Here is a 15914-nt window from a genome sequence, read left to right as displayed (position 1 = left end):
ACCAGGGCTATGCTCTCTGACTGAACCAATCTACATGTCACATTCAACATGTAAACATTAGAAATCAAACCAACTTCTATCAAACAGTTTTAAACTAAAAATCTGAACAGACAGTAATGATGAGTCAAAAGTTTTACACTTGGTAGATAACAGAGGATGATCCTTTAGTAAATAAAAAGGATGTTGACAGTTTTTCTTCACTGATGAACCAAATACGGTCTATTGAAGAGTTATTAGAAGGTCACAACGTATGAAAATAGTCTAATACTTACAAGAGAATGCCATTGCACTTGAGTGTAGGCCCGCTTACCCAGAGACTGAGATACATCTACTGCAGCATTCCAGAAAGCTGCACAACCTGTCTTCAGAGAGCTTTAGCTTTTCAAATAAGGAACAAAAATACATTTACCATTTTTGTAGAAGAAAAATATAGACAAGCTTGATCAAACAGCAAGTGATAACGTGACTTCTTCAAAGGTAATGTGATCAGTGACACTATTTGGAAAGTAATTTAAAGTACTCTTTACAGATAGTCAGTGTAAGATCTTATTCTGAGGTCAGACGAGAATATATAAAATCACAGTTCTGTTTCACATAATTTCCTCCCCATCTCCAAAAGAATTTATTTCTGCTTGGAAAGTATCCTATGGCAAGTTCAGGTCACCACACACACATACCAGCTTCTCTGCTAGCTTCCGCCTGCCTTTTTATTTTTTCCTCCTTTTCATTTCTTGCTGCCACTTGGAGACAGAACAACTACTTAAATGCTGACTGTATTAAAAAAGACAAGAGCAGAAGCCATGAGCAGCTTTTGTGACATTGTACTTATATTCAGTATTCCTTGTAGAGCCCAGAACATTTGCTTGTTTAATTAATCAATGTAAAAATATTCTAGGTATGAAATACCTTCTTTCTGGATACTTTCTACACCAGGTAGAAACGTATAGTGTTAGACACTGTCGCATGGGTATCTTCATATATATTTCGGTATCTCAGTATCAAAATACAGATGCAGAGACACATCGAGTGAACCTGTCCCTGCCTTAACCAAGGAGCACTGTCTGCTGTCAGAACAGGACAGAACAGAGGTGCTGGTGCCTGCAGACTGCAGGTCTGCTCCAGGAGCTCCCACTTGCTAAATCCTGCAGCAGGTTACGCATGCTTCTCTTCTGAAGATCTCAGATACACGCACACTTCAAGCAGTGATTTTGAAAACCTGGGAGATTAAAGCTGGGTTTATTGGGTTTTTTTTCCAAGAAACAAACAGCAAATATAAAAAGCATTTTAAAAATTAGACCATTTCTCCCAAGTAGCTCACAAGTTACCAAGGCACTCAAGAATCCTAACTTTGTGTAAATACTGCCAGTGCTAAGTGCATCAACAGACACTGCCACACCTGCTACACAATCCACAGGAGCCTTCGGTCATACAATTAAAACAGATGCAATATTTTATTCCTTTGGGACAAATATTTCATTCTCCCTGAGTTTGTTTCTGTCTTCATGTTTAATCAATGGCTCAAAACTTTAGTTTAAAACCAATACAATACACAAATATGCACACCATACAGACAAACTGCTTGGCACAATGTTGCCAACAGAGACATTTTAAACCCTAGGAGCTGTGCCTGCAGTTTGCTCCAGCTCCCAGATGTTTGTAGTATGACGATATATTTCAACTAAGAACATTTTGAAACGGCCGTATCAACTGGACAGAAACAACGTGACAACACACTTGCAATTCTAGTCACTAGTTGAGAGCCCTTCCCAACTACTGAACACTGACTTCTCTTCCCACAAAGGGCATATTCCTGTTGTCTTCATTCTGCACAGGCACAGTTTATGGGATGGATTTATAAACCTGAAGTCTGAATAAAGCCAGGAACTTCAGTAAAAAATGCTTATTATGTGAGCTAATACACCCAAGCTGTTTAGAACAATGGTTTGATCAATCAAACAGAGTTGGCTTCAGCCTATCCCATTGTTCCCTCAGCTTTGATTTTATTACATTTGAAGCAAAGATATAGTTGATGGAGTCATAGGAAAGATCCCACATCTGTGATCGAGTCAGATTAAATGTTTTCGCAACCAGCTCGTATTCTTGTGATAGATCTGTCGCGAAGACGCCTTTATCATCAGTCTGGAGTTAAATTGAAAGAAAAGGTTGAATTAATTCCTCTACATCAAAACGGGGTTTTTCTACGCATTAACAAACCAGTTGATCTTGCTGATGTACATTTTATTACACAGTTCTTTCATCTGTTGGAAATTATTTCATACTTCATTTGCCCTATTTCCACTCAAAGTTAATGAATTATTCAATCATACAAGAAAACTTCTTAAAATGGTGGCACAATTTATCAAGAGAATAGGGATTTGCTATTAAAATTGTTACAAAGATGGCTATCAAATGATGCATACATTCAAGCTATGTCAATATGTGCAGGTCTCCTTATTCCTCTTTCCCCTTTCCTCAGATCTGGGCACTAGAGCATACTCTGTATTCCTGTGTCTTCAAGGGAGGAATTGTCTCACCCTCTCCACTTGGTATCAGCTAGCACAATTTCTTGATACTGACTGAAACACTAGGCTAGCATCAAAAACATAGGATCAAAAGCCACCTAAAGATTATTAATCTAAAAGGAATAAGTTCAGATTATTTTAGGGTTAATGAGATAATCCATTTGAAATTCAGACATTCCTTATGTCCCCACATAGAGGAGAATGCTAACTATATCCTGTTAAACTTAAGATGCTGTAGTATCTTCTTCTATTACCCTTGCTTTTATAGGCCTTTATGTGATGATAAAAATAAGTCATGTTTTCTTGCATGACTTCATTGGTTATCTAAACTTTTCACAGCTGAAAATCTCTGAAGATAATCTCTAGTCATTAATTATTTTTCACCTACTGCAACACAGTTAAACTCAATAATAAATACTTCATCCAATAAAGGATTGAGGCTCATTGGAATAGTAAGCACAAAAATATACATACACACACTTGGAAAATGCTGCTAATTCTAGGGGTTAAACCAACAGGATGATAGTAAAATTCTGCCAATGGCAGCAAAAGTACTTGGCACCTCAACATTTAAGAACTTGAATTAGCTGTAAGAAAACTCTGGAACTCTCATCCAGCAGTAAATACCCAGGTAAGCATAAGCTTACATGCAAGTACTGGACCAGTATATTTAAGAGAAATCTGTCAATATGCAAACAGTTAAGAAGTTCATTGCATGTATAGCTGATAATCTTGTCTATACAGAAAAAAGGTCTTGCTTTACAATAAAACCAAAAGAAATACTAAAGATTCCAGTTGGTATTACAAGCATTTTCAAACAGAACATTATGATTTCCTACAGGCAGATTATTTGCTGCAAGGTCAGAAATAGTAAGTGATCCACAAAAAGAGCTACATACCTCCAATTGGTTCTTTGCCTAAATATATGATTAAAACCAAAAAACTCACACAAAGCACTGTAGGGTGGCCCATGTTGTACCAGTATCCAAAATGGTGTTTGTCACAGGAAGGCACTGTCTGAGTTTTGATGTTCGATGTCATGCAAAGTTCTCAGGGGAAAGAAAGAAGAAACAAGCATAGATACCAAAACAGAAGACATGTTTCTGACACATTCATTGACTTATTTCTATTCCTGAATGAAAACTAAAGTCAGCTATTGTTGTTTGCTTGATTTTCTATGCTTCAAGTATTGGTAATAACTTCTAAGGAAAAGTTTGGTAACCAGTTTCTTTCTTAACTACTAGCTGGGTACGAAATTTTAGGGTGCTTGCAAACCAGAAACACCACACAGCCTTGCACACAGTTGCTAAAAGTTGTAATTTAGTTTTGTTTTTATCTGAGACATCAATTGTGTGCTGCCACAAATATGTCAAAATCACAAAAGCGTTACCAGCACACCTTCATAGGCAATTCTCTCACATACACTGACAGCCACATTGTTCTAAGCTACGTCTGGTCAAAGACACATCAGAGTTAGTACATCAGCAGTATGTATGGTAGTCTGAAAGCCAGAGATCACCAAGTAATTTTCTTAACTTTCACTCTTACCAATGGGTATCTGATTCTGCCGAACAAGTTGCACCAACTCTTCTGAATCTGCAGAGTTGAGAAATGTTCCATGCCCAATTCTGTCAGGAGGCAGGCCCAGGAGGATTTTAGTCTCCTCTTCTTGATTTGGAATCTAGAGAGGATATATTTTACATTCTGTCAAGGTGGCATAAACCAGCACATAAAATAGTCACAGACTTCAAATTCTTTTTTCACAGCATATCTTATCCAAAAGAAAGCATTAGTGAGACTAAATATCTGCATTACTTCCCTATAAAGAAACAAGCAGGGCATGGAAATGACTTTCAGCTTGGAATTACAAACTGAAGAAGCCGTAATCCTAAACTAGTATAAAAAAAAAAGGACGATTGCTTTTGCCGTTCTGAAATACTTTCAGTTGGAGGCATCAGATCAGCTTTGTATGCCACAGTTTCAGAACTACTCTGTCAGGACTACCTTGAACACCTGTTTTACACAGGCATTTAAAAAAATGGTCAAAAAAGTATTTTCAGTATTTATCAGACTTGTCAGAGTAAACTTCAGCCACCACTTCAACAGATTGTATGGTAAAGCCCAACTCCTTCTGCTATAAGCAAAGCGAAGAGAACTAGTAAAGAAAACATGCAAATTTTACTGTACATGACTTCTGATAAAAATACCAGGAAGGCCATGGTGGACCTCTAGGAATTTTACTAATTTTCAATTTCATACCTAACCCCCCAATAGATTTCATACAGTAAGAACTAATTTCACAGTTCTTATTCAGAACAGATCATTGAAGATCTCTTCTTGTTTTCTTCTCTGTTGTCTAAATGCCCCAAACCATTACTGCTTTGGCCTGAGAAACTCAAAACACGCAGAAGTGAAATTTAGTTTCATCAAGGTTTTTATAAAATGGGAATTACAGAGAAGGACCAAAATAAAGAAAACTTTTACCTCTGAAAGATGCAATGCCAGCTTTAGACCTGCTTTCTTTGCTTCCAAGAGCGGTTCCAAAAAATCCTTACCATGTCCTGCCTTGAAGACAGAAACACATCACCATTCTACAGCTTGTTTTACAAAACTCTTCCTACTGTGATAATTAAGAAGTCTAGCAATATCAAGATACTTAATGCAAACACAGTTACTCTGAATTCCTTTTCTTTTCCCATTATTTCAGTTTTGAATGGAGCAAGTCACACTTGCTCTGCTATATGGGCACACTTTAGATGAATCAGTCAAGATAATGAGCAATCCATTCAAACCAGCAACGAACATCAAACAAAAGCTTGCAAGAACAATTAGAACTGCTTGCTGTTACAAGTATGTATTTATCTTCAAGAACAGACCAAAATGAAACAAAAACTTACGGTGGGATCACCACTGAAGTCAAGTCCTACTACAACCCCATCAGTTGAAAGAAGGAACTCTTCAGCAAGTTTAACAGTCTGCTTAGCAACTGCCTTGCCACATCTTCTATTTATTGCTATTAACAATCTAGGAGAGAAATGTACCTATTCAGTTAAAACCAGCTGTAATATCAGGAGTCCAACAAATCTGATGCTAACAAAAATAGCACTTCACATCCTTCATGGCTGAGTATAAAGAATATTTGTATAGGAAACTGTGCAAGGAACGAAAGTACCAAAGTGCAGAGAGACACAAACAGGTTAGCCTGGGAAATACAAAAGCCATGATGAGAGGGAGAGCAGAGAACAATACACTGCTCGTTTACTGCTTGCACTATCCGGCAAGCAACCCCTGCACACGTGAAGATGAGAATCCTTCAGCTTCTACAAATAAATCTGACACAGCTTGCTACTGAGAATATAAAAGACAGACAAGCAGACTGCTTCCAAGCAACCATTAACACCTACTGAAACTTCTCTGCTGGTTAGGACTACCTCACCTTTACAGTAGGTAGTTTGTACAGTATATCAAGCAAAAGCTTTGCAATTAATCCAGGCTATGATAAAGGAGTCTTTAATGCAGTTTCCATCAAACACACTGCTTTTCCTGAAACTGTTGCAGAGAATGGACAGTCTTGGAGCTGAAAAGCTTTACTCAGTTTCATTACCAGTTAAAAGAGAAAAAAATCAGGTTTCCATCCAATGTACTCTAGTACTGTTTCCATCCAATGTACTCTACTGTTTCCATTCCATGTACTTCAGTTTAAGCACAATTTTCTTTCCTACGCTGACAGTCTGTAAACCTCTCTGCAAACTATGACCAGCATCAGACTACACAAAACCTTGAAACAGAGGTACTCCATGTGCTTTATTTACCTTACATCTATATCCAAGCCTTCTTCTTTACACTGCTTTATACCCTCAAGTACAGTTTCAACATACATCCTTTTGGTCATACCTACAAACACATGTACACATTTGGAATGAACATATTTGAGTTAGTTTTATTATGTTGCAGACTCTGTTTTCTAGCCTCATAAGTTTCCTTTGGCACCTTTGATTTTAGTCCATAGTCTTCTAATCTATATAGTTCTAATAGTGTTTATAAATATAGCTTTACTTTGAAGCATACATTTGAATTAAGCCTCTTCCTAAATATCTGGAAGAAAGTAACTTAGTGTGAACCAGGGGGTATCTCTTACATGTTTCTATTAAACCATATGTAAAAGAAAATTTTAAAAATGAAAGAAAAAGAAAATATATCAGCTATTAAAAATATTAACAGACTCAGATGTCATAATAAAGCAAATAACCCAAATTCTTGGGTAGTAGTTACAACCAACACATTTTTGTCCCAAAAACCTCATAGCAAAGTAACATGCTTTTACACAGTTAAATCTTTGCTTTTATGTTTTTATTGAACCAGCTAAATCTGATTTTGTTATTAACATAGCCTTAACTAAGTTCCATAGCACATGAGGCTTACAAATTAAAAAACAGAACAGACTGTACCTGTAGACTCTTCTTCTCTAGGAGTGCTCCTCAGTTCCAGATACCTGACGCCATCATTGGCAAATTCTTTAATAACATCTTTAGTTATCTGATTAAGAAATAGCATATTCAACATCATGAAAATAATGCTTATAAAATTGGTTATGTTTCCCTTTGCAAATAAAAGAGCCAGTTATTTTTTGCTGTGAAACACTTGTGACTTTTTCAGGCCCTATGTGTTTTTTGGTGCTCTCCATCTCTGGAAATACTACCCACTGAGGGCACCTTCAGTTCCCTCAGTGATACTGAAGGGAGTAAGGACAGATAAGAATTCCCTTGCCTGAATCAGAACACCCCTCAAGCAGGGCAGGCATAATAACCCCTTTCACAGCTGCTGTACCCTTCTCCAAGTCGAACAGACTGCCTGCAAGCCCTTTTACAGGAGGAAAGAAGAGGACACCACACCGCTTTCTGTTCCATGCTTCGATCACACAACAGTTCTCCTTGACAGTTTCATCATCTGAAGTGAACAAAGCGCAATTCTAGTTCTGCAGTTTTGGTACATAAAGAACCAAAGAAGAAACAGGAGAGTATGGTAAATCAGAACTTTGGTAGCAAGGAACAGATGTCACATTTTTAAGACATTATCAGTCCAAGCATCTGAGTTCTCATAATGACCACCATATTGGAAGCTCACCGCTTTCACAAGAATGAGATGCAAAAGTTACATAAAATCCCCTGTTTCAAAATTGATGTAATTTACAATAATAATTCTGAGCTCTGACTGCAGGGACTGTTGTTGATACTGTTACCTGGAACCCAGTGATGTTAATCCAACTCATTCTGAGTGTATTGCTTGTTTTAAGTGAACTTTTAATTAACTCACCAGTAAAATATCTTCAGTCCTAGTGGTAATCTGATAGATGATCTGGAACATCTGAAAACACCTAAAATAAAAAGTTAAAAAATTGGACAAATAGGACAAACGTTAAAGAGCAAAATGAGCATTAAACCAATAAAATCTACACTTTGAAAACGTGCTCACTGTGCTGAATTAACCAGCTTGGAACTTAAAATATAAAGACGATCTGAATGGTGATTTCTGATTTTAGATGTGAACAATGCATTTGCAACAGATATTATTATTGTTGTTATCATTACCACCACCACAAAGCTTTCTGAAGCCCAGACTAAAACATGAAGTTTCAAAAAAAGCAGCTGTACAAGTCAGTTTTCTCTGAAGAGCACGTTACAAGTGAACATTTTCAGTCTTTCAAAAAGTGAATTAATCAACATCCATTTAGTTTGCAAACATCTAAGAAGTTACGCTATAAATACAAACAGCAAAAAAATATATAACAGACTGTCTTGTAACTAAAACTTGAAAATGCATTTTCTGCAGTCAGTGTACGAAGTCATACATCTCTTGGTCTTGAACTTTCAGTTACAGGATACTCAGTAAATGCTGACCCCACACATATGTGTATACTCACTCTTCTAAGGTTCTTTTCTTTCCTTTGTCAATCACAGTCATTCCGTTTTGGATCTGCAAGTCTGGCTTCCGGGCCGTAAGTTTCTTCATAGTGGCAGAACTGATACAGCCATTCAAATGAGCATGAAGTTCCTAGAGAAAAAAAAATCCAATGGATTTGTGTCTGGTGAAAAGGATGGCTTCTCCATCTAGGTTGTATCACTGTATGTTACTGTTTCACTCTGAGTTTGAACATAAAGCAACCGTTATCTCCGTGTTTAGCTAATAACAGGTTCTTCATGCCTTTGCATGCACCGGTTCAAGTGAGACTGCCCCATCTATTCTCACTTGGTGAGTTCCTCTCAGCGTTGGCCTCAATGAGAGCACGGCCAGCTCAGGAAAGAAACTGACACCAGAAATCTAGCAAGATGCTACTGCTGCCTTTGATAGGAAAATGTGTTGAAATTCTAAGTCTCCAAGATTTAGTTATTTTAACTTTGTGAAGTATATTTCGGGATCCTATTTTAAAGTTCACAAGCAGAGGAAAAGGAGTCAGACTATCTTAAGCAGTGAAGGTGCATAACTCCAACTGAACACCAGGTGCTACAGCTGCTTACCACTTCTGGAAATCAGGCCAGATACGCACCACTACATTAAGTTTTTCACTCTTACAAGTGAAATAGCTATCAGAATTCAGTTAGACATTAAACACAAACCCTGAAAACCATCTGCCTGGAAAGGAGTGTGAGAACACAAGGACGGCATCGTGTGATGTGGTTTTGATCGTGCACCTGCTGTACTGTCTCTCCGCAGCAGAACATGCCATTTGTTGTTTTCAAGTCCAGAATGGCAACGCCGATAAACGCGCCATAAGGCATATGAAGGGACAGCGCAGATATGCTAAAAGTAAGGCACACCCTTTGGGAAACGGGGAAAAAAGGCCTTATCTGTGACAAACTTCTTGGGCTAGCTCTGGGGCAAAACAGGACAAAAAGGGAAAACAGAGATCATGCTCAACTGATTTAACTGGAAGCAGACTTGACACCAAGAGCGCCAAAGCTCAAGCTATCAGGTTTTCCTGCGGCATCAGGCACCTCAGCAAGAGCGCTTGTTTGACAGAAACTGAAGGAGCAGCAGCTGTCTGTCTGTCTGCCTGCCCGCCCGCCGCAGTGCTGGTGCGCCGCCAGCTCCAGCCCCTCTGCCCCCCGCGCCCGCCCGCACTGCGCGTTCCCGCACCCGCGGCCGGTGCCGCCGCCGGAAGGACGGGCCGGGCTCCAGCCGCCCTCGGCTGCTCCACCCCAGGGCCCCGGCCCGCGCCCAGGCCCCGGCGCTCACCACTTTGGGCAGCTGCCGGTAGAAGCACAAGTCCTCCTCCCGCTCCGCCGCCATGACGGTGCCGCTGCCGGGCCACGGCGGCCCCGCCCCAGCGCCGCGGCCCGCCCCGGAGAGCTGGGCCCGCCCCGCCCCGCCCCAGTGCAGCGGTAAGGCGGCGGGATTGACATTGGAGTTCATTAAGCGACACGATTTCCAGCGCCACCACACCTCGGTGCTACAGCAGCGACAGGTCCAAGGCCAGCGTAAGCGGGGCACGGCAACAGGTCGCTTAGCCGAAAGGTCGGCAGTCACCTCCGGGTATGTAAGTGAACGCAACCACTTCATTCTTCCGCAAGGGCGCTGCGGTTTGCTACGTTACGTTGTTACAAAGTCCGGAGTGGATAAACGAGTGGATTACACTGCAAACCCTTTTCTGTTAATTTACTTAATGAACTGTACCTGTCACTGACACACAGCTCAAACCCGACCCCAATAAAACCATTCTGGAACCATCCTAACATCTATTTCAATTATGTTATATTTAGCTTCTAGTGTTACTGCAATCTAACTTTAAAAATTGCACAATGTTAAATCATCAAGTCACTAAGCAAATGTTAGCTCTTGCTATAACCCAAAACAAGATACGAATGTAATTAATATCATAAAACATGGTGACCTACATACTGCTAGAGTCATTCAGGCAAATAAATTATCCTCCCACAAAAAATATATTACTACAATATTTAGGGAAGTTCACTGTAAAGTCAAATTCAAGCATACAAATATAAAGTAAACAACTCAATATTCAAGTTAGTTTGCATCTCTTTTGGTGCTTGACAGATTATCCAAGTTCAAGTGCAGAATTGGGTTAGGTGTTCAACCTTTTCCGTAGAAAAATAGCATGTCCATAGAAGAAAATAAATTCATTTCAACTTAGTGATCCACTCTTTTATTTTACCTTAGTTAAAGGCAAACTAAGTACAGATACTGTACATTAAAATGTATGCACGTAGAAAAACAGATGTTATTCGCTCTACCTGAAAGGCTCGCACCTCTACATTCTTTTATTCAGAGCCCTTTCCAAGCAATTACTCCTCTCCAAAACATGCTGCACCCACATTTAAATATACAGAGAACCATCTGCAGGTCCCACATAGCCAACACCTATTAGCAGCACATCAATTAGTGTCCATATTCCAAGTCCACCAAAGCTGAAGAGTTTTCCCAGACCTTCCCGCCACTGGCCCAAATAGAAACGATCAGCACCAAATCCACCAAGGGTGATGCTATAGGAATAAAAACATTATTCATTATTATTTTTAGAGAAACTCAGTCTGGGTATCCATACGCACTTCTTTCCAACATACCTATGTGTCAGTAGTAGTTTTGCTCTACATCATTCAAGAAATTATACTTCTTTTTTGTGCAAAAATAGCTGACTAGGTTATTAAATGAGAAAGCTTTTGATGAAAATTTCTTAGCTAACTAATACTATCCAGAGACTTCAGAGTTTTTCATTCGTGACAAGCAATAAAAGCCCCAATTCTCAAATTCAGAAATGTCTCAACTTTTCTAAGCTAGAAGCTAAAAATACTCCAATAAACACTACAGAAACAGACCCAAATGCTACATTCAGCCCAAAAAACAACAGTTAAGCAACACTAAGTTTCTCCAGCTGGTGGCTATGAAGGTTTAGATCACCTTCCTGGTCAGTCTTGTAGTATCTTTGGCTCCAGAAATAGTTTCTCCACTAATTTATTATATTTACCATTTTGAAAAAATATAATGAAAAAGGTCTTACGACCAAAACAACTTCAGTTACTTTCAAATCACTATTGTGGAGCTCTAGTGGCTTAATATTAAAAAAAAAAAAAACAACCTATTTTCTTTCAAAACTGCTACACTGGTTTCTTCCCTAATAATTTAAAAGCAAGACACTTTAAGGCACTTCCAGCTGTTACAGCTGGGAAGGAAGCTGTAACCAATGGATACCAACTATAGCCAGTTCAGTGACAGCTATCAAACTCAGAAACAGCTGCATTCATTTCAGATGCCAACAAGTACTTTGATTTTTATCCCTGATTGTTTAAAATATATTAAAAAAATGGGGCAGAAGAACCCAACCACACAGTATTACTAGTAATATTATCTATTTTAGCTTAACATTATCTAATAGTTCTTGTGTACCTTAGGGCCAAGGCAGTAGACCACTTGTAACCTCCAGTCCAGTTGCAATAGAGCATCTTGGGAAAAACACGGTTACCTAAACATTAGAAAACATTCAAACTTTAATGCAACAAAGGCCACATAATGAGTAAGAAAATACAGTATTTCTCTAACAAGAGTCTAAAAGGGTTGAGGCTAATTGATACAAACACTGTCAACACAAAAGCTCACACATACTCTGCAGTCCCCTGTTCATCAAACTATGTCCCACAACAGAAAACAATACAAGGCCACTGAACAAATAAGGGGAAAATTAGGTGGTGAAATCAACATTAATTTCTTAAAATTATCTTACTGAGACAGTTGGTATTAGATAAAGAACTATTTTCTCTCACGTGACAGTAACAAAAGCCAGTGTATACAGTTACATGTCTGACTAATAATCATAACAGACTATCATGCGTAAAAATTAAAGTGTAACAATAAAAATAAAAAAAATAAACAGATTCATCAAGGTGCAGGCTGCTACTGCCATGGACATAAAGAATCACTGCATTTACCAATTACGGAATCTGTGTTTGCCCACCTTACCTAGACAATGAACATTATCTCGCACGGTGCAAGTGGCATTATAGCGCTGTCGCGGACAAGAAACCGTCATGCAGCTTGTAGAATTGGTACACACGTAATCAGTTGTTGCAAGCTGCCAGCAGAACTGGCAGGTCATGTTAATTGTAAAGTTCTCCTGCTCAAGGTTATTCTGATCCTAGAAAGGGACAGCGTTATCGCTTCAGTGGTAATTAAAAAAAATCCACAGTGTGCAGCATCAGATTACATTTCATGAGTAGACATTTTGGGCAAAATAGCAATTACCCTCTTTTCTACCTCTGTGTACTCAAGGACAACAGAAAAATCAGTATTAGAAAACTGATAAAGAGTATTAAAGCAGTTTAACATTACTGCTTCCTCCCATCTAAGACTACTGCCAAAAGGAGGACTCATTCAATCTCACCTGCAAGGGCAGTCTGTACCTCTGAGGGCCATTTAGCCTCCCCACAGTTGAAATGCTTCAGTTTTGACTGGCAGCTAACTGATTTGACTGAAATGCACTGCTGTGTAACAAGAGGCAATGCAAGAAAGGCAAAACAGAGAGGGTAAGTCTGTCTCTTCAGCAACGGCTGAATGATTAAGTGTGTCACAGAGCTGCAAACCTGCACATGTAAGAACCTGAAAATCGGTATTTTGTACTTTAAGACAAGATGTCACATTTAATTAAATGACTTAAATCTGAGTTTAAAAGTAAAAGGTTACTTACCACACAGTGAACATGTGGCTTGACTTTGCAATCAAAAGTGGCCAGCTTCCCATATATACAGGAATAGTTTGTGTTACATGTCATACAGTCTGCCGGCAATCTACTGCAAAGCCCATTGCTAGGACATTTAGTCACATAAGATGGAATTTCTGTACTTTCTGAAAGGTGAAAAAATGAATAAAATCAAGAAAGCAAATAAAAAAGCTATACAATCTGAAGTGTATGTATACATATGTTCTATATATACATGTTATCTATACATATACATTTTTTTTGTACATCATACATCTACACATGACCGACACTGTATAAAGGGCTTTCCTTATTACTCAGTGAACGGCATTACAAGGTCATGTTCTGGGAGACACTGCAATAGCCAATTGAGCTACAAAACACAGCAGGGAGGAGCTACACAACCCTGCAAGGATCTCACAGAAGGTCTGCCCAGTACAGCACAGCAACACAAGCCAATGCAGCACCAGAGCAGAGCTTCACACAGATTAGTGCTTCCTCAGCCAGGATTTCTCAGCAGAAGTAATCAGCTGAGGTACAGAAGCAGGTTGACACATATAACCTACTTTTAGTTCAGGTCTAATTAAGTTTCCAGCTAGCTCAGCTGTGTGCTGTGTGTATGCATTCAGAATCACCTCTTAAATTACTGGCAAGAACAGTGTTTCAGCAAAACCTGACGCACCCCTTAGTGAGCTACGAAAGCTGTGCTGATGTTGGAGTGGGAACAGTAACACAGTCTTGCTGAATGCTGGAGTCTCAAGAACTGCCACCATCCTGAGAGGGTATAAAACATGAACCACAATAGCAGCTTAACTGGTCGTTTTCTAGTTATAAGATCTTATATGGACCAATTTTCCTAATTCTATTACCCAAACCTAATTGTTAAGGTTATTGGAGAATAAGTCAAAGTGTTACACTACAGTGGCGTTTACCACTGAAAGCATGTATGGGTTTCTACGGCATAATTAAAGAACTTGACTATTAAACTCATTCAGTGAGGAGAAAGGCCCACAGAAAAAAGACAAAGGAAACAACACAGTATCATACCTGCTTCTTTAAAATAGGGAGTATTTGTGCTTGTCGAAATGAGACTTTTTGCAAATGCAGACTGTGGCTGTGAATGCTTTGTAGTCATCAAGGATCCTGCTACAAGAAAAAACAAAAGGCAGAAGTGATATTTCTAGAATAAAATTAATCTTCAGAAACAGCCTGATTTCAGCACACTTAAATTACAAATGGCAAGTGTAGAAATTAAATAAAAAATTCATCTTCCCAATCTATAAGTAGTAGAATGTTTATGTTAAACGTTAAAATAAGCATTAGAATTGCTCCTTTTAGACAATAAAACATTTATTTCAATTCAGTCTTTTTGACTCGTAAGAATTAAAAAGGACTGCTCAGAACGCAGATTTCACGCAGTATTTGCTGCTGAACAAACCCATGTAATGTAGCAGTGCAGCTCCTCTTCTGACAGCTGGAACAGAGGAGCCGGCCGGCAGCCATGGCTGTCTGCGTGCGAGCCTACCGGCGGCAGAGCACTCCCAGAGCCCGCGGGGCAACACCCGCACAGCGCAGCTCTGGCACCCGGAGCAGCAGCAGAGCCGGTGAGCGGGAACCCTACCACAGAGCACCGCCGCAGGAAGCACCAGCGCAGCGCAGAGCTGCCATGACCCCCGCCGCACCCGCCCAGGGCAGCGACTACGCCTCTTCAACACCGAGGTCACGGTCACCTCCCAGCGCGACCACTCCGCCGCCGGAGCCCGCCCCGAGTCGCTCAGGAGAACAGCCCCCACACGCAGGCGAGGCGCTGCGCTTCCCCCGGCCACCCCTGGCGGGGCAGGAGTCCCGAGCTGCTCGCGGGGCCGCGGGCAGGCAGCAGCTCCCTCCTCTGCCCCAACCTCCCCGCCCCGGGGAGCCCGGACAAAGCGGCGGCGCTCACCGCGGCCCGAGAGAACGTAGAGCTGAGACAGGAAGAGCGCGACGCTGCAGAGCCTCCGCAGCGCGAGCAGCCCCACCACCGCCGCCATCTTCTGCCGCCGCCTGCCGGCCTCGCCGCGGCCGGGGGGGGGGGCGCACGCAGCAGCTCCGCCCGGCAGGAAGAGGCAGGCTCCGCCCTTGCCTACCGTCGCAGCGCCTGCGGAATCCTACCGATGGCGGACTTGTTTTATCCTATGAGACTGCTGCTTTCCTCTTGCTGCTGGAGGCGTGTCTCTACCTGTTGCTCCCGGTAGAAAAATCTTACATTATTTTCATTGATTTATATCCCTCCGTGACCCTCTTTTTGTCGCAGGTCATTCTGAAAACATAAAAGGCTAATAATGTATGCTAAAAAGCTAGGCTTTTATTTGCAAAACATAGAAATTTACTGGGAAAAAAACCCCAACAACTAAAAGACAAACCAAACAAAAAAAACCCCAGCCAAACATGACAATTTTAATTCTACATTCTGGATCGATCAAATCTTGTATATAAAATATATTATTAAATATAAACATGAATCAGCCTCCGCAGTCCATGTTAATTCTGTGAAGTGGAACAGGGCCCTGGCACTTGCTACTTTTTCTTCTCCTTTAAAAAGGGGAATAGCAGTGGGTAAAAACAGATACCCAAACCAACCTACTGCAAAAATAGGCTTATTTAACACACATCTCTACACCCGTCAGGCAAGTAAAGCACTAGCTTTTTAT

At 40.3% G+C, this 15914-nt stretch overlaps 2 protein-coding genes across 5 annotated transcripts; both read right to left on the bottom strand.

Annotated features, from left to right (window-relative positions):
• Window positions 1-1219: 1219 nt before the first annotated feature.
• Window positions 1220-10216, bottom strand: MAPDA (N6-Methyl-AMP deaminase). 3 transcript variants are annotated; one of them, XM_080626074.1, is made up of 10 exons: window positions 9756-10216; window positions 8443-8573; window positions 7836-7896; window positions 6971-7058; window positions 6335-6416; window positions 5420-5546; window positions 5007-5087; window positions 4071-4203; window positions 3471-3571; window positions 1220-2139 (listed from the first exon to the last, which is right to left on the bottom strand). In XM_080626074.1, exons 1-10 carry the CDS (start codon window positions 10077-10079, stop codon window positions 1948-1950), a joined length of 1320 nt encoding a protein of 439 aa, XP_080482200.1. In that variant the 5' UTR covers window positions 10080-10216; the 3' UTR covers window positions 1220-1947. The 3 variants fall into 3 exon arrangements, with proteins under 3 accessions (XP_080482200.1, XP_080482199.1, XP_080482201.1); XM_080626073.1 differs by having other exon boundaries at window positions 9657-9824; XM_080626075.1 differs by having other exon boundaries at window positions 1996-3571; window positions 9657-10216.
• A 634-nt stretch (window positions 10217-10850) lies between these two features.
• TM2D3 (TM2 domain containing 3) lies at window positions 10851-15280 on the bottom strand. 2 transcript variants are annotated; one of them, XM_080626076.1, is made up of 6 exons: window positions 15167-15280; window positions 14275-14373; window positions 13216-13373; window positions 12492-12666; window positions 11922-11997; window positions 10851-11020 (listed from the first exon to the last, which is right to left on the bottom strand). In XM_080626076.1, exons 1-6 carry the CDS (start codon window positions 15252-15254, stop codon window positions 10855-10857), a joined length of 762 nt encoding a protein of 253 aa, XP_080482202.1. In that variant the 5' UTR covers window positions 15255-15280; the 3' UTR covers window positions 10851-10854. The 2 variants fall into 2 exon arrangements, with proteins under 2 accessions (XP_080482202.1, XP_080482203.1); XM_080626077.1 differs by having other exon boundaries at window positions 14275-14370; window positions 15167-15277.
• Between the last annotated feature and the right edge of the window lie 634 nt (window positions 15281-15914).

Source organism: Psittacula echo, assembly GCF_963264785.1.
Source record: "Psittacula echo genome assembly, chromosome: 10".
Taxonomy (NCBI): domain Eukaryota; kingdom Metazoa; phylum Chordata; class Aves; order Psittaciformes; family Psittacidae; genus Psittacula; species Psittacula echo.
The sequence above is the reverse complement of the archived record's forward strand: the minus strand, read 5'-3'. Positions and strand labels throughout refer to the sequence as shown.

Bases quoted from the DNA above. Each gene is read 5' to 3' on its own strand.
- TM2D3 (XM_080626076.1), bottom strand. From the start codon at position 15,254: ATGGCGGCGGTGGTGGGGCTGCTCGCGCTGCGGAGGCTCTGCAGCGTC. The intron at 13,374-14,274 runs GTATGATACTGT...TTCACCTTTCAG, and splicing joins TCCCTATTTTAAAGAAGCAG to AAAGTACAGAAATTCCATCT. The intron at 12,667-13,215 runs GTAAGTAACCTT...GTCCCTTTCTAG, and splicing joins AGCCACATGTTCACTGTGTG to GATCAGAATAACCTTGAGCA.
- MAPDA (XM_080626074.1), bottom strand. From the start codon at position 10,079: ATGAAGTGGTTGCGTTCACTTACATACCCGGAGGTGACTGCCGACCTT. The intron at 5,547-6,334 runs GTAAATAAAGCA...TTTCTCTCCTAG, and splicing joins GGCTTGGATATAGATGTAAG to ATTGTTAATAGCAATAAATA. The intron at 3,572-4,070 runs GTAAGAGTGAAA...CTTTCCCCTGAG, and splicing joins GCAGAATCAGATACCCATTG to AACTTTGCATGACATCGAAC.